This window comes from Metopolophium dirhodum, chromosome 6, assembly GCF_019925205.1.
Source record: "Metopolophium dirhodum isolate CAU chromosome 6, ASM1992520v1, whole genome shotgun sequence".
NCBI classification, from domain to species: Eukaryota; Metazoa; Arthropoda; class Insecta; order Hemiptera; family Aphididae; genus Metopolophium; species Metopolophium dirhodum.
In genome coordinates, this window is record NC_083565.1 from 38,606,149 (window position 1) to 38,628,618 (window position 22,470).

At 27.6% G+C, this 22,470-nt stretch overlaps 1 protein-coding gene and 1 long non-coding RNA gene across 5 annotated transcripts; both read left to right on the forward strand.

Moving 5' to 3' along the window:
- The first annotated feature begins 820 nt into the window (after nt 1-820).
- On the forward strand, nt 821-5,014 carry LOC132947182 (uncharacterized). 4 transcript variants are annotated; one of them, XR_009664851.1, is made up of 6 exons: nt 821-1,307; nt 2,257-2,398; nt 2,464-2,641; nt 2,745-2,849; nt 2,926-3,055; nt 4,363-5,014. It is a non-coding gene; the product is annotated as an uncharacterized LOC132947182 (long non-coding RNA). The 4 variants fall into 4 exon arrangements; XR_009664853.1 differs by lacking the exon at nt 4,363-5,014 and having other exon boundaries at nt 821-971; nt 1,169-1,307; nt 2,926-3,241; XR_009664850.1 differs by lacking the exon at nt 4,363-5,014 and having other exon boundaries at nt 2,926-3,241.
- A 14,322-nt stretch (nt 5,015-19,336) lies between these two features.
- Nucleotides 19,337-22,242, forward strand: LOC132947968 (WD and tetratricopeptide repeats protein 1-like). Its single transcript, XM_061018239.1, has 10 exons — nt 19,337-19,393; nt 19,466-19,596; nt 19,706-19,817; nt 20,112-20,299; nt 20,412-20,881; nt 20,942-21,039; nt 21,125-21,491; nt 21,586-21,769; nt 21,836-22,028; nt 22,098-22,242. Exons 1-10 carry the CDS (start codon nt 19,337-19,339, stop codon nt 22,173-22,175), a joined length of 1,878 nt encoding a protein of 625 aa, XP_060874222.1. The 3' UTR covers nt 22,176-22,242.
- Nucleotides 22,243-22,470: the final 228 nt, after the last annotated feature.

The window sequence follows — 22,470 nt, forward strand, 5'->3', positions numbered from 1 at the left end:
ACTCCGGAGCCGCTTGTGAAGTAATGGCCGACGAATTGTGGCTGCTATACACTGGTGGCGGCGGCAGCTACGGATCGCCGATCAAACGACCAACTATTTCCGTTTCACTGAATAGGCGAACGAGAACGTAATAAATATTAACTACTACCGTCAATCCGAACGACTTGTACGCTTACATTTATTATCGTATTATTTTTCGCCGTGTCTTGCTGATACTCGTGTGCTGCGTATAGGCAAAGTGCGTAAATAACGCGTGTCGCGTACACCAGGGACGAGTACAGATTTCCCGATTTTGATAACAATTGATAACGGTGAACTTGATAAGAAAAAAAAAATTGGAATTATAAAGAACGCGTTTAGCCTGGAGGGTTCACACAAATAGTGGCCATCACTCTAACAATTTTAGTGAAGTATCTGAAAAAGTACCAAATTAGACATTTTATGAGGGCTTATTACCTACAGAAGTAATTCATGAACGTCACTTGTGTCACATGACATTCATTAAGATATTGATTATGTTGATAATGCAAATAAAAAGAGTTCAACAGAAAATCCCAATTTAGAAAAACGTAATTGTTTATCCGTATAAGATGAAATTACTCAACAAATGTCTAATAATATAATAAACGATGTTTTAGTTTTCATGTTGAGAATAAAGTGATACAATTTTTGAGGATATTATGGGTTCCTTTATTATTGATAAGACGTGATAACACAATTAAAAAAAAACAATTACAAATTATAACCTAAGCTCAAAAAAGGACCCTATAGTCTTTCTCTCTTGTGGATATTGAAATTTCTCTCTTCCACAAAAAAATACCGCAACCTCATACAAAACGTCCTATAATATTATTATCTACGATTGCCGCGCCGGCCGGCAGCTGTTGCTGCACTACCGCGGACTTTGGCCGTCGTCGGTGTGTGCGAGCTCGTCACTTCTGTTTATTTTTTTGTGCAGTTCAGGTCTAAAGGTACGGTTTCCTGGCCGTGGCTAGTCGCGACGGCTGGCCGCAGCGTAGAGCCGCAACGACTGCTCTGCTATGGAACAGCATTATAGCCGCTGCGGCCGGCGGCGTCTGTACTCGTCCGTGAGCAGTATGGTGCGGCCGGTCGCTGCGACTAGAAGTGGCTAGGAAACCGTACCTTAACGTGATCGCGTCGTTTACAGCTCCACCATTACGGTCATCATTACACATCTCACTCTGTGCACCCAATACGTGTTCAGTTTACACAACACGCAATCGGCAAGGAATTCACACGTTCATGAACCTGTCACTACAGCCCTGCGTCAAGAACAAGTATAAGATGTACCTACATAAATATAATAATACTAAGCAACAGTTTTCTAATAACCTAATTAATACAGAATACAATATTATAATAAAATAAATAATATGTATGCTATGTATTGTAACATTACATTATAACAGAGTATTCAGTTAATACTACTTAATAGTCAATTTTATTTTGCTACATTAGCTAGGGCTGGCAATATTTACGGTATCCGATATACCGTAAGAAACCGAATGAACGGTTTTAGTGCTGTTTTCTAGTATCAATGGCAATATTATAGATTATAATATTATAAATTATAGTCTATAATTGCATATATAATGTGAAACAATAAAAGTAAAAAATATCAATACTATTAGATTTTATTTATTATATCGGTATACCGTACCATATAACGGTATTTAGGTATACCGAAAAACCAAAGTGATTCGGTATACTGTTTCAAACCGGTATTGATTTCAATGTAATACCGAAAATTATTTTCAATACTGTCAGCCCTAACATTAGCATATGGGGTATTTGTGTGAGAGAAAAAAATAGAATAAATGGTTTAATTTTAATGCAATAGACAAGTATTAAACTGAATTATACCTAGTCCTTTTAAAAAAATTGTACATACCCATTATATGCATTTTATTTTATTTTATCAGACTCAGTTTATGTTAAACTTAACTTGCCTTTCATGATTTAGTTAATTTGTGTACACCAGTTATTAACAATAAGTTTAATAATAAAACTAATACATTTCTTAGGGAACAACTCACCATGATCCACATATGTAACTATGTTGACATTTAAATTGATTTTAATAATTTCGGTCAGTTCAACTTTTAATTGTTTATGGTGGCACATAGGTGGTAAATTGTAACCAATAATGTCAATTGAGTTTTGAACTAATTCACTAAAAACTATATTAGGATATCTTGAATGTAATTGTAATTTTAATTTTTTATGGTGATTTAGTCTTTTAGCCTTAAAAAATTTGGGTATAAAAGCATCAAATCCTACTTCAATCCGGGCTCAAGAGACATTTCATCAAACATTAAAACGCATTTTCTATCAATAGGTTTTAAGCTTGTACCCGGTGCATAATATTATTCTTTATGTGAGTATTTACACCGGGTTTGAATGAGATTTTTGATAGTAAAGAGTTTAATATACATTCAACAGGTAATGCAAACATATTGGATAAAAACGAATAAGCATTAGTAGAAGTTTTATAAATTGATAGTCCAAATATTTTATCATCCAATTTACATCTTCGACCATTTGAAGATTTCTGCTGATTAATTATTTGACTTTCAAACAAATTTATAGTTTGCTTAAGTATTTATCTTATTACCTAGTTGTGAGTAACTTCTATTTTTCATACTTTTAGTTGTATTTTGTAATTTTGTTTTCAAGAATGTGTTAAAAGTTTCCATACGTTTAACTCTTTTCTTCATTTTCAGAGCTCGGTAATAAAACTTACTTTTGATTGGAGTCAATTGTTCTACATACAGAAACCCAGCCTCTTTCAAAATATTTCTGTTGACTTCTATAAAAAATACAGAAAGGTTTGAATAGTTTGATGCTTACCTATTAATATGTAACATGATATTTTTTTTAAACATGCTTTTTTTATTTTTTTAGCTGAACTACTACTACAAGGTTTGGAAAGTGTTGGTTCTATTGTTTCATCAAAATCTAGAAAGATATGTAGTATTTCATAGTTTATATCCAGTTCATCAGTTTCAACATAATGTATAGATAATGTATATATGTATGTATTAGATCTTAACAGTCTTGAATCAGTTAGCTGTTTCATAATATATTGATAATTAACATAAGATTAGATGATTGCGTCCAAAAACCGGACACTTTATCAATTCATTGTATAGCAAAATACCGCACACTATTTTTAGTGCTAAATAAAATAGATAATATAATAAAATACTGTATAATATCATGCCAACACGTTTAAGTCTTTAGTTGCCCCTTGCCATTAGTCTTGTGTATAGTTTTATTTTTATGATATAGCTATAAATATGTTGGTAAACATATTTGATTTTTAGCGTTATCATTTAAATATTTTCAGTTATAATGAATATTATTTTTTTTTTTAGAAATAAAGAAGGCAATAGTGTTTAATACTGAATTATTTTAACTACAGAAAATGCATGCATAATATAGTGAAAATGTAAGGAAGAATTTTTAAAAAAAAACTAAACATTTTACATTTTTACATTTTTACATTTTTTTAAAATTAATATCTTACATTTTTGAATATATAAATTGTAAATATATATATATTTTTAAATAAATAATACTAAATAGGTAATATATAATAGATTATATACATCATTATAAAGTGTAGGGTTTTGGATACAACAATTTCAAAGTGTGCGGTTATTTATTTATTTTATTTATTAGTTGTAAACGGGTGTGAACCTTTTAATAAAAGATAGAGACAACATAAATAGATACAAGTTAAATCTGACAGAACATATAATGCACAGTAAAAATCAATTTTCAAAAATAACAAAAAAAAAAAAATTTAATTTAGATTATGTCCTATAGTTTGTCACAAGTATGTGGTTTTTGTAGTCAACAAATTAGATAAAGATATATGAAGAAATAAAATACAATTGGATCTGGAATAAATACCAATTGATCCATACTTAATCTAGAGACATAAATAACCATATTATAACTGACATTTTGGCATTAGAATATTAGTTACCTACATAATATGTTTGTTTTTTTTGTTGTAATGACCAGCATAGAAAAATAAGTAGAAAATAGGTAGCCAACAAATGTTTTACCTAAAGATTTTTTAAATAAATTACGGTTGTATCATAACTCAAAAGCTATTGATTGTCTCCTAAAAAAACATTAGTTGAGGCCAGTGTGCATACAAAATGGTAGATGGGTAGAATATACATATCACACACTAAAAATCATATCACAGACACTCATAACTGATGTACTTTTACATATAATTAATATAACAAAAGACACAATTCACAGAAAAAATTATTAAGAATTAAAATTAATTTGCAAATTATTAATACAATTTTAAAATTACAGGACTTACAGGATAAATCGAAAAGTTTCAGTCAACCATCTATAAAATAGAAATCAATTGACAAAATGTACTTCATTGTAATACCCTTTGAATTCACAATTATTGAAAGAACAAGTTTAGTACTCATATCAGGTGCCATTTCAAATTCATATCCAGAAGCGCATGTTATAAAACTAAAAGGCCACCCATTAATATTAAGAAAAGATCCAAGAGAAATAGTAAAATTAGATAAAAACAATATCAATCTTGTTATTAAAAGCATGCCAAAACATTTTTAAAATAAAGAGGACAAACAGATGTCCATACTCAACGAATTAAATGATAGTTTTATTACCAAATATGGCAATTTAAATGCCAATTTTATTCAAAAATACAGTAACTTTAAAAACAGAACACCAATAAAAGTAATCTGAAATGGTTACACTGAAAAAGAAATCCTAAAATGGCTTAATATTCAACATCCAATACTAAATATAACTTGCAAAGATATCAATAACGATGGAATTTTTTACTTACTTTTAATTAACCTAAAAAATAATCAGATAGTAACTCAAACTAAAATAGGAAATGTTAGCAAAAAGGGAGATTGACAAACCTGAATAATGAGACCCACACTATAATCTGCAATAAAAAACATTTTGAAACATATATCCATGATCCCGTAGCTGATGTTAGTTTAACCAAATGTATATTCCAATATTTAAATAATATACAGGAAACACCAGTTAAAGACTTAATACAATTTACAACAGCTCCACAGCAACATATAAAATAAATTCTAAATTTTCTCTCTCGCTGTAATATTCTACCTACATCCTGCGTCAATAAAACAATAAAAATCAGACTAATCAATAAATTAATTAATGTTTAAGAGGATGTCAGCGCACTATTTGTTTTCTCTCTGACCCATGTGCGACGAAGAAAATTTTATCTTCACAATAATGGTTATAGTCATTATAATTTCTAAAATTAGAGTGAAATGACTTCTTATAGAATTCAAAGGTAAGATTTTTCTCTAGGGCGTTATAATTCTCTTATAGGCGGTTAATATACATTAATTTTAAAGAGAGTTATGAGTATCTTAAAATATACTAACAATTTACAATTTTAAAATACTCATAACCTATTTTAAAATTAAAATATAATAAAATACCAACAAGATGCCCTAGATTACCTTTAAATTGTATACGATGTCATATCACTCTAATTTTAGAAATGTATTGTTATGATGATAAATTGATAATCATCATTGTGAATGTACAATTTACCATGTTGCGCGTGGGTCACAGAGAGAAAACAAATAATATAATAGTGTGCTGATTTCCTCTTAAAAAATATTAGAACAATCAATCAACAACCAGCAATTTGAATTAAAATGTATCACTACATAAGAAATACATTATCAATGCAATCATAGAAGGATTAACACAAAAATTACTATTTCCACTTGAATGGAAGTGATTTTTAATATTAACTAACTAGTGACTTTATTTACTATTAAGACTTATTTCTCAAAATGTAATAATACTGTAATATTGTTAAAGACTAGAGCTTGATTTAAAAAAAATATATATTGTTTAAGTTTAGTTTTTCAGTAATTTAAAATAATATTGTTTTAAAATTGATAAACAAATAATTGTTCCTCTTGTCTTTTAATAATTTAGAATAATATTGTTTAAGTTTTATTTTGAAATTTAAAAATGTTTCTCTTGTTTTTCAATAATTATGTATAATAACTACTACCTAGGTATTTTTAATGTTTTGTTTTAAAATAATTAGAAAAAATTAATTCACTAATAATGTTTACAATTTAATTATCAATACTTTATTTTTATTTTTTCAATCGTTATGTAAAAACTATAATGAAAATATTTTATTATTTACAATACATAAAAATATAAAACTAAATTAAATTTAAAAGTAAAATAATGTTTTGTAAACCTGATTAAAATCTCTGAATATAGCAACTTTTGCATCATATGTCTCAATCACAATCATGCTTATTGTTAATGGTGATATAATAGAAGAGAATTTCAAATCTTCAAATTATCATCTAGTTGCCAAGTGTCTCAGAGTTACAGTAAGCCAGTTCGTAAGAATACTGTATCTCATATTTGTATCCAGTTTTGTTATAAATGGCCTTAGCATGTTTAAAACTTCACTATAAAATATACCATCGCTCATACGGAAATAGTTTTAAAGAACTTTTGGATCAGATAATTGTATTTCATTTAAACATTTAAGTGAGTGTCATTGGTGCAACTAGGGGGGTTCTTTGGGTCCTTAGCACCCCCTAAGTCAAAATTTGCATAAGGCCTACTCATCTGATTTTTTTATCAGTCATCACTCATCACTATAGTTTTTATTTATTGACAGTACATCAATACTCACACTACACGATCAATAATAATGTCAGTGTCGGAAATATTGTTAATAACATCGTTTGAATCTTCTTTATAAGTCTGTTGCGTTACATATCAATCTTAAATTTTGTTTAGTTATTACTCTGGCTATTACCCACCTATGTTAGGTAAAATAATGTTTATACCTACATAATAATGAGCTCGGAATGTGCTGTTCTATTTGGTTAATTTTATTTATTGCTAAGTAACACCTAATTTATTTACGTGAATTGATGATTGAAACTGAAAATATACTCATAGCATTTTTATTATTTTTATGACTTTCAGTAAATATTTAACAGTTGATAGTTATACTGTAAAATAATAAAACAACAATGGTTTTATTGTTAACTATTATAGATTGATAATAATTATACTATGAGGGATAAATTGACATCAAGTTCTGTTTTAATTTCCACTCCTATAAAGAAAAATTTAGAATGTGGTTATCTACATATAGTATGGTTTATCATGCTGAAATGCTATATGATAGAAGCCCTGAAATAAAATCCTCATCATAAGAAAAATGTATCTTTAATTAGATAAATTTGATTAGAATCTTTATGTACATAATATTATAAACCATTTCTATATAGTGTGTTCCAAAACTTCTGTATCAGTGTATCATCCTTTTTATATCCATAGAAAATCAAGCGTTTTTATTATTTAATAAGGATTAATACTTTTGGTTAACCGGCTACCATAAAAATATTAATTACTAACAATATAAATATAATATAAAGTATCCTATCCTGACAAACTGTCTCTGATCAGAATCGTTTTTCATATACAGTAGAACTTCCATATAGCGGTCACTGAAGGGACTGTAAATAATGACCGCTATTTAGAGGTGACCGTTAACAGAAATTCAAGACCTTCCAGGTGACTGCTATATAAAGGTCATAACAATTTTAAAAATAAAACACCAAAATTAAAATAACACATATGAATATGGGTATTAAAAATTGTATTTATGATTTACGAAATAATGTAGGTAGGTAGGTAGGTACAGTTTAAAACTAAAAAAAAAATCTCATATTTCTCATAAGCTTTTATAAATAGATACATATTAAAATTAAAAAAAATTGAGTTATATTAGTTTGTTTTAGATTCATTTGATTATTTGAACACTTTTTTTCAAAATACATTTCTGCGATTTTTAACATGTCATAACCATCTACGTCACCTTTTTTAAGAGTGAAAGCTGATAATTGATTTATTTGAGTTAAAACTTCAGAATAGTTTTTTCAGTTTCTTCAGTTTCTTCATGTGTTTCCTCTTCGTCATTATCTGTTATTATGAATGACTTGATATCAGTACTATCTTCTTCAGTTCTTAGATTATTGTCGACCAAAAAAAACTCTTCACCTTGCATATGATTTGGCAGCATATTAACTAATTGTTCACCAACAATTATTTCGTTTTCAAGATCTGTGTTATCTAAATCTACAGGCAAATTTTCCAAAATAAAACCTGATTTTCTATAACATTAAGTAACACAACTACCAGTTATTTGCTTTACAGACTGTTTAATCCACATCAAAGCGTCTAATACAGTAATGCTTTTTGCAAGTTCATCAGCATCTTTTACTACGTCTATCTGTGATAATATTCGCCTAAGTATCATTTGTCGGTAAATAACTTTAAAATTTTAGATTATACCTTAATCTAGAGGCTGACAGTGTGACGTCGTATTTGGTGGTAAAAATACTAAGTTTATGTTTTGTAGTTTTAAATCAGGATGTGATGTTGCATTATCTAAAAACAAAATAATTTTACGCTTTAATTTTTTATTTTTTTCATCAAACCACATTAACCACTCAGTCATTATTCATCGTGTCATCCATGCTTTTTTATTTGCCTCCCAGTGTAGGTCTAAGCGTTTAATGTCCACATTCTTATAGCAACGAGGTTTCTTAGATTTACCTATGATTAGTGGCTTTTCAAATTCACCTATTAAAATAACGCATAACATGACCGTCAATCTCTCTTAAGACTTTTTCCCAGAAGTACAAATTTCATTTTTAAAACTTAATGTTTTATTAGGAAGAATTTTATAAAATAATCCTGTTTCATCTGCATTGTAAATATTTCGTGGCTCATAAAAAGAAATTAATTCTTTGACTTTTATACGCCATTCGTCCACTGTTTCCGTATCAACCGATTTACTCTCGCCGCAAACCACTTTAAAAGAAATATTGTAGCGTGATTTAAATTTATCAAGCCAACCATTTGACGCTTTAAAATGTTCACATTCAAATTCTTTACATACTTGTAAAGCCTTTTCTTTAAGTATTGGTCCACTGATTGGAATATTTTTATCATGAGCTACACAAAACCATTCGTATACAACTTAGTTGATATTGCCTGATTCGGTTTTATGACGTTTCGTAGTTTTCATTTGATCATTACCGTGGGATTTCCATAATTTTAAAATCGTTTCTCTGTTTTTTATTAAGTCGGTGGCTTGAGTTCTTCCTATTCAAAATTTATCTGCAAGAGTACGTGCACTCACATTTTCTTTTTGGTAAAAATGTAACATTTAAATTTTTTTCTGGTAAAGTTAGATGTTTTCGTTTGGACGCCATTGAAATTATAGGTACGTACTTCGAAACGTTTTAAACATACACTGAACACAAATGACAAAATACACAGTGTTATTTTCGCCTTATCGACATCATAAATTAAGCTCGTCTAAAAAGATAAACTGTCAAAAATTATTTCGAATTAATAATTTTCCATTTGATATACTTTTAAATGTTGACCGTTAATTAGAGTGCCCGCTATTTAAAAGTATTAATGTATTTTTCCCATAACACTCGACGGGACCAAACAAATTGACCGTTACATAGAGGTGACCTTTAACGGAAGCTTTACTGTACAATGATATCATTGAATTCAAAGAATATAACAAATTATTTTTTATCGTAGAATTAATACATTAGATAGAATTACAACATATTCAAAATTTGTTGTATCATATTATTTTATCAATATTCATATTTGACATATAAATCACTTGATCGTGTATTTATATAGCAGTATTGTAGTGTCATTTGTAAATTCAAAAGGAGGCCGAATGCACACATATTTTATTAATATCTATTCAACAATAATTACAAGTTATAAATTATTATCAACTTTTTTATGAGTCTTGTGTTACACAGGTTTCACTAAATATTGATATTGGTATAATGTAGGTAAGTATAGTATAGTGATATCACAGAATAAAATTTGGTTTACTAAGTTCATCCAAAGTTGTAGTATTTTTCGACTTTGCTACAGAAACAGATTTTTAAATGTTGAATTAGATCTTATAAATTTAGTAAATAGAAAATAATACAGATATAAACTTACAGGTAGATGGTTAACTCAAATTTATTTGTTTATCGACCATTGTTGAAACATCAGTAGAGTTGGACGTAGTTAAAATGGTTGTATGCATTACTGAAATTAAGAAAATAAAATATAAGCTAATATTTTAAGATTTTAATAAAAAAATACCTAATATCTAGATTCTAGATTATAATGAGTGTCGCCGTTGTGACAATATGAGTAAATCTTAGTTGAATATTATAATTACCTATATTTTGATTTAACTAAATTTAGATTATTTATTTCAACATATTTTTTTCTTCAAATTATATTTTTATAAAAATTAAAATTTTTAATCCAATTATATTTTTTATTGAATATTTTTTAAACTTGGCTTTTTAATCAAATAATATTTATTATATTTAATTAAAAAAGCCAAGTACTTCATTTAATTATTAATAAAACTTATTTTAAAAAATGATGAATTTATACAATTATTAAAATGAAATATCTAATTTGAATACAAAATTAATTTTTTATATCATGTAATTTCAAAAATGTAATTTGGATTTTTTATTTTAATAATTGTTTCAATTCATTATTTTTTCTATTAGTTAAATAATTATTAATTAGAATTGCTTGGCTTTATTACTCAAAACCAAGTTTAAAAAATATTCAATAAATCAATGTAATTCGAATAAAAAAATTATTTTTAGTAAAAATATATTTAATTTAGTTAAATTAGTTTAAATTGAATAAAAATAACAACAACTATAACAAAAATAACTCAACAAACAAAAAATAATTTTTAAAATATTATTTTTTTATATATATTCTTAATAAGAAAACATAAAAATTGAATAAAACATTTATAAAAAATAAAATGTAGTTTAATAAACCAAACCTATATTTAATAACTAAATGTAATTAAAATAAAAATCCCTGTATTTATATTCATATAAGATTTGTTTTAATATTTTTTTTATTAAAATTATTAAAAAAATCTATATTTAATAATATAAAAATATAGGGATTTTTATTTTAATTACATTTGGTTATTAAATATAGGTTTGGTTTATTAAACTAGATTTAAAAATATAGTAAAATATGTAATATTTATTTATTTTTAAATAAGCAAATTAAAATATATAAATATAAAAGTAATGTTAATAATATAAAAACATACTAATTCAAAAATATAAATACAGATTTTTTTATACATTTATAATGAGGGGGCTTAATAAAACATTTTGTGAACATATTTTTTTATAAATCAAATTTCAATAAAAAAAAAACTAATAACAGTAAAATACTTACCCAAAACATTAAAGCAATTAAAAAAATCAGTTTTATTAATAATTTGTGTGTGTGAATTATATTAAAATATATTTTTAAATATTGTATTTTTATTAATGGGTTTATAAATTAATTGTTTTTAAATATTAATCATATTAATTATTTTTAAATATTAGTTCTACCAATTATTAACAAACTTATATTTAAAAAATGAGGGCGCTTAAATTAAACTAGGGTGTATTTCCCTGGCACCCCCTCGGTTAATCGGCTATAAGTCAGGAACGATGATGGAACAAACAAGAACAAACGAAGAACAATCGAATGCCCTGGGTTCGGTTCCAAATTTCAATAGTGGGGTTGCCAAGGAAATGAACCTCAATTCAATGATACTATCACCCAGCGTATGTCCGGTGCTTTTTTGTATGTGTAAAAAATGGAAATTCGAATACCAGAATGAAAAAAAATGAAAAAATATGATTACTTTAAGAGATATTAAGAAATGTTAAATAGACACGTGACGTAATTGGGACCAGCTCATCGTAATTGTCTATGTCAGGGGTGGCGAACCTTTTCTTGGATCAAGTACTCAAGTGCCAAATTTTTCCAATCAAAGTTTTGTTACTCTCTTACACGGCGTACTAACTTTGCGTAGTATAAGCCGATGTGCAACCATTCTATCGAGAGCCATGCTTACGGGTAGGTAATAAATGTATTTTGAAATATTCTTTTTGGGAATTATAGAGCTTATGGTATATCCAGTGGCATTTTAAGGGGGGTCGACAAGGGGCAATTGCCCCGGGGCGCCAAAATCTTAGTCCTCAAAGGGGAATCGCTTATAAGTTTTAACAAAAAAATTATTTATTTGTTTATTTTATTGAACTTGTTGAGAAATTATATTAGTGATAACCTGTATCTGTCTTGTAATATATTTTACATTTCCTAAATATTTCTGTTTGTAATGTATTTTATTATATTTTCATAAAAAAAGGCAAAAATCTAAAATAATAATTGGTTTATTGGATTATAAAGGTTGACTTTTTTATTAGGAATAAATAGAGTGGCAATGATAAAACAAAAGCATTATCTAAATTAGTTGAAGCATAAATGCAATAATATACATTTTGGGTTATCACTTTTTCAGGGTTTGAAACCGATTGAAGAAATTTCGGTTTCGGTTTCGATTTTGTATATACCGGTTTTATTTTTTTCAATTTTGGTTTAAATTTTTCAATACCAGTATTAGGAAATTTCGGTTTTGGTTTCATATACCCGTTTTCAATTTTTTTTGGTTTCGGTTTTGGATTTAGGTAATATCGGTTTCAAGGCCTGGTCTATTTACGTTCATTCTTAGTTTATTTATTTTTTTGAATCACCTACAAGTAAACTTTTATAAATGTCAAATTACAAGGATTTTCAAAAAAGATACCGTTTTAAATTCTTTGTGGAATTTGTGATTTTATACAATAGTGTGTGTCTTTTTTTTGTGCCTGTGTACACGATAAGTAGTCGAAATAATGATTGGATTTTCTACTTCAGTATTTTGTTCGATGGGAAAGTTAATATCGTTGGTGCATTGGGACGTCAAAATTTAAAATTGCCAATCGTTTTCAAAAGCGCCGAGAAAAACAACATAAAAATTAAGGAAAAACGTTAATTTTTACGCAAACTTGGTTTTCCACAAAATCGATTTTGGTTTTTGGTGTAACTATAAAACAAATGAACGTATACACGTCATGACATTTTATTGGTCATTTATATTAGTATTTTATATACACGATAAAATTTTCAAAATATTTTAATTTGTTTTGTACTTATTAGGAACATTTTCAGTTTCCAATTTTATTAGTCTTTTTTTCTAGGATGTCAATAAAACTTTATCGGTTGGGTAAAAAGTTTGAAAATTTAATACAAGGCTCCTACTATATTGTTTCAAAGGCAGTTGAAAAATATTGAAAATCCTTAGTCACAGTTTTTTTTTATGAGCATTTAAAGTTCAAAAATTGACAAAATATGGAAAAATCACGAAAATTACCAAATTATTTTGAGTTTATAGAATTCATAAAAATTTTACTTTTTAAATCTAAGATTTTAAAATGTAATACAAGATTCCTTATAAGATTATCTACCTTTATCAAAAAAAAAATGTCTATAAGAAAGTCAAATTAAATTTTTATGAGCGTTTGAAGTTCATATTTTCACAATATTGGATATTCACTCGATTTCTCATGTATTTTATTGTTATTCAAAAACGAATAACATGAACATTTTACTGAATGTTTATATTTTCATTTGCTATACACCATAAAATTTTAAAAATATTTTGACTTTTTTGAGCTGCTTATGGACGTTGTCAGTTTTTAATTTTTTTTGTTTTTTTCTTTAAATATCAATAACATTTATTTGTTGGGTAAAAAAGCGTGAAAATTTAATGCCAGACTCCTGATATATTTTTACAATAGCGTAAAAAATATTAAAAATACATAGGCACAATTTTTTTTATAAGGATATATTGATGTAATTAATTTAAAATATTACACTCAGTGTAAAATAAGAGTTTTCATTTCATAAAATATATATCCATTTCATGAACTTCGATCATATAGTGTAAGTCAAATTTTTGTTCATGAAAGGACATATATTTTATCCATTTCATGAAATGAAAACTCTTATTTTACACTTTGTGTAATATTTTAAATTAATTACATCAATAGCTAACCTTCCGTGAAATCGAAATCTTCAAATACTACATAATATTATATTAAACTCTGATTTGTTATGAAAAAATAAAATCAGTTTAAACTAAGTTTAATTTGAATCTATTATATTATTATAGTTATATATAATAATAATAAAAAATAAATAATAAATTATTACTATTTTTACAAATACTAGTGTTATGGCAACGACTGTTACACTTTACAGAAGCTTTAAAACAAGCACATCGTTTTAATTCACATTGGCGTTTACAAGTAGGTACAACTTAAAAAACCTTGTCCCCCAGAAATATGAGAAACTGTTTCACGTAATGTAAGTTCTTTATCATTAACTTCAGTAATTTAAAAAAAATTATATGTCGCGAGTTTCAAACTTGCTGAATTGTACCACCCTTTTACTAAACCATATTGAGTTCCGAGTTGGTGAAGTTTATGTTCGTTCTGATTGAAAATAACTACAAGTACAATGGCGGGATCTGACGGTCCTCGATCGAAAACTTTTGATCTGTAACGCACAGGACATCTATGTTTTTATAAGATAATAATCTCGCCTCTCTTTTTTACCACTATAAAATAATGTAATTTTCAAATTATAAACAAATATTGTTTAAATATTTATCATTTTAGTTCAGCCTCTATGGTTGATTTTTAATAAATACTAACTGATTTAATAACGATAAAAGCATAAGTGGACAGACCTGCATAATATGTTGTCTCCGTCTTACAAACGCGTAACATAGGAAACTTACGCTCAGCAGTTCACGTCTAATTCCGTTAGCTTAAAAATTAAAATGAATCGACCTATTATGAAACTTCAATTATCGTAAAAAAATTCTCAAAGAAACACGGATAATGTTCTTACCATCAAGTTGTATAATAGTTCTATTCACTTTAATTTTTAAGCCAACGGAATAAAACGGGAACTGCTGAGTGTAAATTTGGTACGTTACACATTTGTAAGACGGAGACAACACGTCATGCAGGGTGTGGTGTCCTCATAATTTGAATAATGTTTTAATTCAAAATAACATAAAACTATATATTTTTTTGAAATACAAGCCCTGATGGCTGATTGTAATAATTTCATTTGAAGTGTAAATATTTTGTGTATTTTAACAATCACTTACATTTTTATTTTGGCTGCTAAGATTTCTTCAATCATTAATTGAACCTCATTTTTGGTACGTAGTTTTTTCTCAGATTTGTCTACGTAGTAAGCATTTAATTTTTCATAAAATTCAGAAAATGAATCAAATTCTATTTTATTTAAAATAATTATTTCGTAATAAACGGTAATATACGGCTTGCGTCAAGTCAGAGGACGTACTGGCATCATGTAAAAATAAAAATAAAAATGATATAATATAGAACTTTTCCAAAATGCCATAGTCGTAGGTATTACACCCATACAATTGATGCGATTATTTATCGATAACATATTAGTAGTAGGTACAGTATAAGTTCTACAGTACCTATTAGTATCTTAATGCCTACATATACCAGTGTTTGGCAAGTTCCTTATAAAAAGGAATTCGTTCCGTTCCTCGTTTTAAAAAAAAAAAAAGAGTTCGTTTCTTTGTCGTTCCTTTGGAAAATGAACGAGTTCCTTTTTTAGTTCCAAATAAAATAAAAATTCTTATTTAATCACTTATGTTTTTTTTTTTTATTTGCATACTTCTTTAATTTTTAACTATAATATATAACTACAAGTATAGGTACATATTTTATAATTTTATTTTGAGATTTTCTTCAAAATTAAATTGTTGGCCAACGTATGTCGATTGTCTTAACGTGGATACTCGATAACGATCACTAATTAGCAATATACATTATACACATTAAAAAAAATATATCTTAATTTCAATTATTCACATAATTATCTGTGTAAACTATTGGAACTAGAAAGGAACAAACAATTTTTTTATTTTTCCTTGAAAAAAAGAACTAGTTCATTTCCTCGTTCTTTTTTTATAAAAAGGAATTCGTTCCAGGAATCCGTTCCTTCCAAACACTGACAGATACTAGATGCGTGTTATCGTATTTAAAGATTTTGATTTTACGAAAAGTCATTACCTATATTATTATATAGTAATTTGTTATATTATAATAATCATGAATAAATTTAATACATTAAAAAGTAAACTTAATTTAAATTGATTTTATTTTTTCATAATAAATAAGAGTTTAATATAATATGTAGTATTTTAAGATTTCGATTTCACGAAAAGTTACCTATTGATGTAATTAATTAAAAATATTACACTAAGTGTAAAATAAGAGTTTTCATTTAATGAAATAAATTTGACTTACACGATATGATCAAAGTTCATGAAATGGATATCCATTTCATGAAAAATACGATTACACTAAGTGGATGTGACATATGTCATATATATATATACCACTGATTAATATGTACATAGTACATGTCTTGTTAAAAGGGGGCCCAAAAGGTCTGCAAGCCTATGATTATATTATAACATTAATACAATTTTGAATTTTGTATATTAATTTATATTCGTTGTATTATTTATATAATCTATTTTTTATTTTATTTAAACATTGTTTTGTCTTCTATATTTGTCATAGGCGCTATATATAGTACTATAATTGTTCATTTTCTTAACGTGTCACAGAAGTTGATACTAAATTGCATTTTTAGAGAACAATGTCATTGATAAAATATACTGTAGCGATCATTATAATATATACCTATTTTAGTAGAATTATTATAACCGCTTATTATACATGACCTTGTTTTATGTGGGTATACAATTTCGACAGACCAAATAATGTTAGTTATATACTGGGGCGTTCTGGGTATTGTAAAACTTCAGACAATATTTTTTCCTAAAATTAATAGAACAATTAATTAATAAATTTAATAAAAATAAATTTATATTAAATATAAGTCAATTCTTTTTTTATCAAAATATTATTATGTTTTCTTACCAGTTACCACCGTAATTGTTGACTATTTACTACCTTAAATTTTAAGTATGACAATATACTGGCTACAAGTTCTAGTGATTTTACTATACCTACCACGCCTTCGACCATGACCGTGTTAAAATAATTAACTTATAGAATAGGTACAAATTAGGAATTTGGCTACCTGGTATGCATTCAGAAAATCAAGATTTATAAGAAGAATTGAAACCACGTCATACCAAAAATATTTAATGCATATCTAAAAATATTTGAGTTGGTATAACGATTTTTCTAATATAAATAACTACGACAAATAAAAATAAACTAAAACCACCACCGGGCAAAATGCATGACTCCGACTGTACCTAATAAAAACTGTATAAAAACAATACCTAGGTACGTTTAGTAATTATTATATCTTCAAGTATAAAATGTATCGTATAAAATCAATTATTTAGAGAAATTAATTTTATTTTTATCCCTAGGATAATACGTTATTACTTAGTTACGAATTAGTTATGATTAATGTTTAGGCCCTTAGAGTACCTATATAGGTACCTCTATACTAATATGGAGAAAAACGTTGTCGTCCAGTTATTAAAATAATTGTGTCGTTTAGTAGGTATACAACTATACAACATTGACATAATAAATTATTAATATGTCTATGGTTGATAAACAAGTTATAATAACCACTGACATTTATTTTAATTACTAACTAATACAAGTAAAATGAAAAATTTCTTGCCTGGTAGCTTATAAAATATGTTGTCGTCAGTGGTGTATAATTGGTACCTACGTATACCCGTCAGCGGCTTTATGTAAACTCCACTCGTATAATAAACACATATTCTTACTAAGTTTTCATAATTATGACAATTAATAATATATTAATATACAAGCCCTCTGGTCTAGCGGTGTGTTAGCTAAAAGTGGATACCAACTTTGGTGGAGATTTTGGTGGTCGGAGGTGGTTTGGAGACTTATTTATCCTAGACCAACCTACCTAGGTACAACACATAAGCAATTTCTCCACTGCGACGAATTCTGTATTGATATAGTTTTATTCGTAATTTTTCCATGGCGCTACATGCTTACCGTTTTATAGTATTAGATCACTGGTATAGACTATGTGCGCTTCCGTCTGCACGGCGTAGTACTCAAAGACGTTATAAACCGGCGACGCCATCATATAAGTCGTGAACCATCCTTGACATGTAGAGCTGCCTCCTTTCGTTTATAACATCTTTGAGTACTACAGACCACAGACAAAAAACTAATGACCATCGGACTCGATTTCAAGCGTCTCTCGTCCCGAGTATCTGTCATTGTTATATTATTTGACTGCACGACAGCGTGGGTTTTTAATCGCCTACACTCCCACAAAACCCTATGCAGCGACCACTGCCACCTGCCAGACCATTCACCTACATGAACGACGCTGTCTCATATTCCATCCGGTCACAACGTGAATGAGCAATAAGTACCTTGTAAGTTGTAATAAATGTATCTCATGTATCTCATTGCAGTTAAACATATACAGAGTCACAGAGAGGGATTTTTAAGAATCTAAATAGCAACAAATTACTATATTAGTATTACCTATTAAATTAAAAATCAATAAATGCAATTTATTATGTTAGCATCATTTATTTAATTTAGTTCTTATGATTATATCTAAATATCAACATACCATTAGTTATTAGTATTAAATGAATATAAATAATTACGAATTATTAGGATAGTATTACCTATATTAAACATTATAGTATTTAATAAAATTCATTTTCAGATTAGATTAAAATATTCAACATTAAATATATAGTGGGGCAAAGGAGGGGCAAAATCAAATGTTGGGGGGGGGGGGGCACTTGCCCACCCTGGCCTCAGTGTAGCGCCGCCCCTACGTGAGAATTTCTTCTAAATTATTTATATTAGGTAGGTAAATAAAAGTGATATAGTAATAGGTACCAAAGACTGAACGCTGCTTAACCCACAGCGAACAAGTCCAAAATCTCCAACAAAATTTCAATAAAAATCAGTTTAAAATTCAATAGAGATGTTCTTACATTAGAAATCCCATTGTTTATAATAAACTTAATAACTGTTATAAATTTGTCGTTGGTAGTTTGTAAATTGTAGAAACATGGTGAAAATGTATGTATTATTTTTAAGAAATTTTTGAATTGCCCTCATATTTTAATTTTAACTTTCAATTCTTATTGAGTTTTGAGTAGTTCAAATTCTATGTTTTAACTCGACTCCTGAACTATTATAAGTTATAGAATTGATTGAGAGTGTGCAAGTGAAATATCAATATGTCTTCAGCAACAAATATGAACATTTTACAGTTGCTAAGGAATCGAGAATTGAACGTAATATAAAACATACTATATTTTATTATTCTATTCAGTCACTTAAAATTTAAAACTATTATTGATGATTAGGATCACATCCGCACAAAGTATGCATTAAAAAGTAACATAGATTACAAATGTATTTCAAAACTTGGACTACTCGCTCAATTAGAAGGACATCGAGGAGCTGTTAATTGCCTACAATGGAATAAAAGTGGAAGGTATATGTATATTAAATTAATAATTATTTTAATTGAATAAAAGTGTAGGTATGATTATTAATAAAATAATATAATTATTAAGACTTATATAATCTATTTAATTTTTCAGTACCTTAGCATCAGCATCTAACGACCATCAAATAATACTATGGGATCCATTTTTACAAAAAGTTAAAACTACTATTAAAACTTTACATCATGACAGCATATTTTCTTTTAAGGTAATTAAACACATTGCAGTGTACTTTTAAGAAACCTATATTTACTCCGTTCGCTGAGAGATTTTAGTTACTTAGCATATACGACTGAAGCCGAGGAGTGGGGTTTTGTGTATATACGGCGATCTACGACTCGTTTTGGTTTGTGTGCAACCACATTCTATCGGTGAAAAGAGTAAATGTACTCGGTTAATAGAAAGAAAAAACAATTTAAACAAAAATGTTGGAATAGATATTATTATTTTGTTGTGTTGTATTGTATTATATTGTTTTTTATTTTTTTTATATATACATTAGTTTATACCTGGTTATAATGATGATATAATTGCGACTGCATCTGCTGATCAGCATTCACATACATATAATGTAACTACGGGTAAAAAATTAACGAGTTGCGTTTGTTTTCATGGAGAAATCAGAAGTCTAGCTGTAGCAAACGATTTGCCTAGTCTTTATTGGTGTGCTTCAGGGGATGGATGCATTAGGTATGATTCATCTAGTAAATGTTTGATAATGATTTATTAAGTTTAGCTTCAATGTAATCATACCATTGTTGTAATAATGTTTACACTAAATTATTTTTTGATGTTCATACAGCCAACATGATATAAGAATGAGACATAAATGTTCTATCGGAAAACTTCAAAATACTTTGGTGAAGATATGTGGTAATTCTGGGAGTAGGATTGGACCTACATGCTTAGATATAAACCAAATTAGATCTGAGCAGCTTGCAGTTGGTTCTAATGATCAATATGTGAGATTGTATGACCGCAGAATGATTCAATCGCTGTCATCGTTTTATATGAAACAACCTTCGGAAGATGCATTGATATATGATGGCAATGATGTTAACAATGCACTCCAATATTTTTTACCAGGCCACATCCAACCAAAGAACAGTGAAACAATAACACGAAAAAATTATGGAATTACTCATTTGACTTTTAGTCCTGATGGACAAGAGTTGTTGGTTAATTATGGTTGTGAATATGTATACTTATATGACTTGGTGAATCGAGTTGATAATGCATTTTTCAACATCCCTAAATTTATGAATGTTCCTCGTAAGTTTCTTAATACAATTATAAAGTCTATGTGTTATTTAATCATTTGTATAATTTAAGGAGAAAACAAGGAGGTTTCTTCTGCAAATTTAATAGATGATCAAGTTTCTGTTCCTCATTTGACACTACCAGATAATGTAGTACAATTAAAATTAAAGGTTAGAAATATACATTGTAAATTGCATGTCATATATTTATACTTATAAAACAGTAAATAAATTAAAGTGTTGTTATAAATTACAGGCAAATAATTTATATGAAAACGAAGACTATACTGCTGCTATTATCCTTTATAATGAAGCTATAAATATTCATAAATGCAGTGAACTGTTTTCGAATAGAGCTGCAGCCTACATAAAAAGAAAGTGGTATGGAGACTTCTACGCAGCTCTCAAAGATTGTGTGACTGCATTAAAATTGGAGCCTAACCATATGGAAGCACATTTTCAGTTGGCAGTAAGCCTGTTTAAACTGGACAAGTTAACAGATTCCAAAATGTATTTAGATCAGTTCATAATGAAATACCCATCATATAAAACTAGTGCCGCATACAAATGTCTTTATAATGATTTATTAAACGCACAATCTAATAATAAAGATACATTTGATGGTAACTCCTATAACAGTATTTTTGTAGTTACATGTATAGTATTCTACATAAACTATTTATTGTTTTACATCAATTGTTTGTGTTCTAAATTTAGGAAAAAAAATTCTTGAAACGTCGGATACTACATCTTATGTTCCAGTATGGTTTCTTATTGACCAAGCCAAGAAGAAAGCTTTTGAGAAATACTTTCGTAATCAGGCAAAAGATTACTATTGTAGATATATTGGTCGTAATAATAATTATTGCATTTACAACAAAGAAGCCAACTTTTTTGGAAGGTGAAGTTGTTATCAATAGTATATAATAATGAATCTTACAATATTTATTTTATACATTATTTATAGTCGAAATCAATTCATCATAGCTGGTTCAGATGATGGTTTAATATTTGTATGGGAAAAAAATACAGAGAAGAATTTGCTCACACTGAAAGGTGATAATTTTGTAGTAAACTGTTTACAACCACACCCTTCAGAGTTTTTGTTTGCAACTAGCAGTATTGGTAGTGAAGTCAAATTATGGAGTCCATTGCCAGATGTAAGACTATTAAGAAAATAAAAAAATTATGCTTAAAATTAAATTAAAACATTTTATGCAATGTTATAGGATAATACAATTATAATAAATGACTATAGCACAGCAGCTGCGTTAAACCAAAGAACTATGATGGCTGATGAATTTTAAGTAATATTGGGGAGAATAATGCAAGATGGACATGACACTATTTACTTGGCCACTTATGTGATCAATATTAAATTGATATATTAACTGATATGTTGAATGGTTGTCTAATGAGTTGATAGAAATATAATTTATGTATTTTTTTTATAAATGTTAAATATAAGTCAATATTTTAATAAAACATAAATTGTGATTGTTTACTATGTTAAATCATACAGAGAAACGATTTTACTGCAATAAAATAAGTGTTATAGAAAAATTCAAAAATAATATGTGTGTCATGAACAGTATTTTTGTT

Excerpts from the sequence above, each read along its gene's own strand:
- LOC132947968 (XM_061018239.1), top strand. The coding sequence starts at position 19,337 with ATGTCTTCAGCAACAAATATGAACATTTTACAGTTGCTAAGGAATCGA. Across the intron at positions 19,394-19,465 it reads TAAGGAATCGAGAATTGAAC|GATCACATCCGCACAAAGTA; the intron begins GTAATATAAAAC and ends ATTGATGATTAG. Across the intron at positions 21,040-21,124 it reads TAGTACAATTAAAATTAAAG|GCAAATAATTTATATGAAAA; the intron begins GTTAGAAATATA and ends TATAAATTACAG.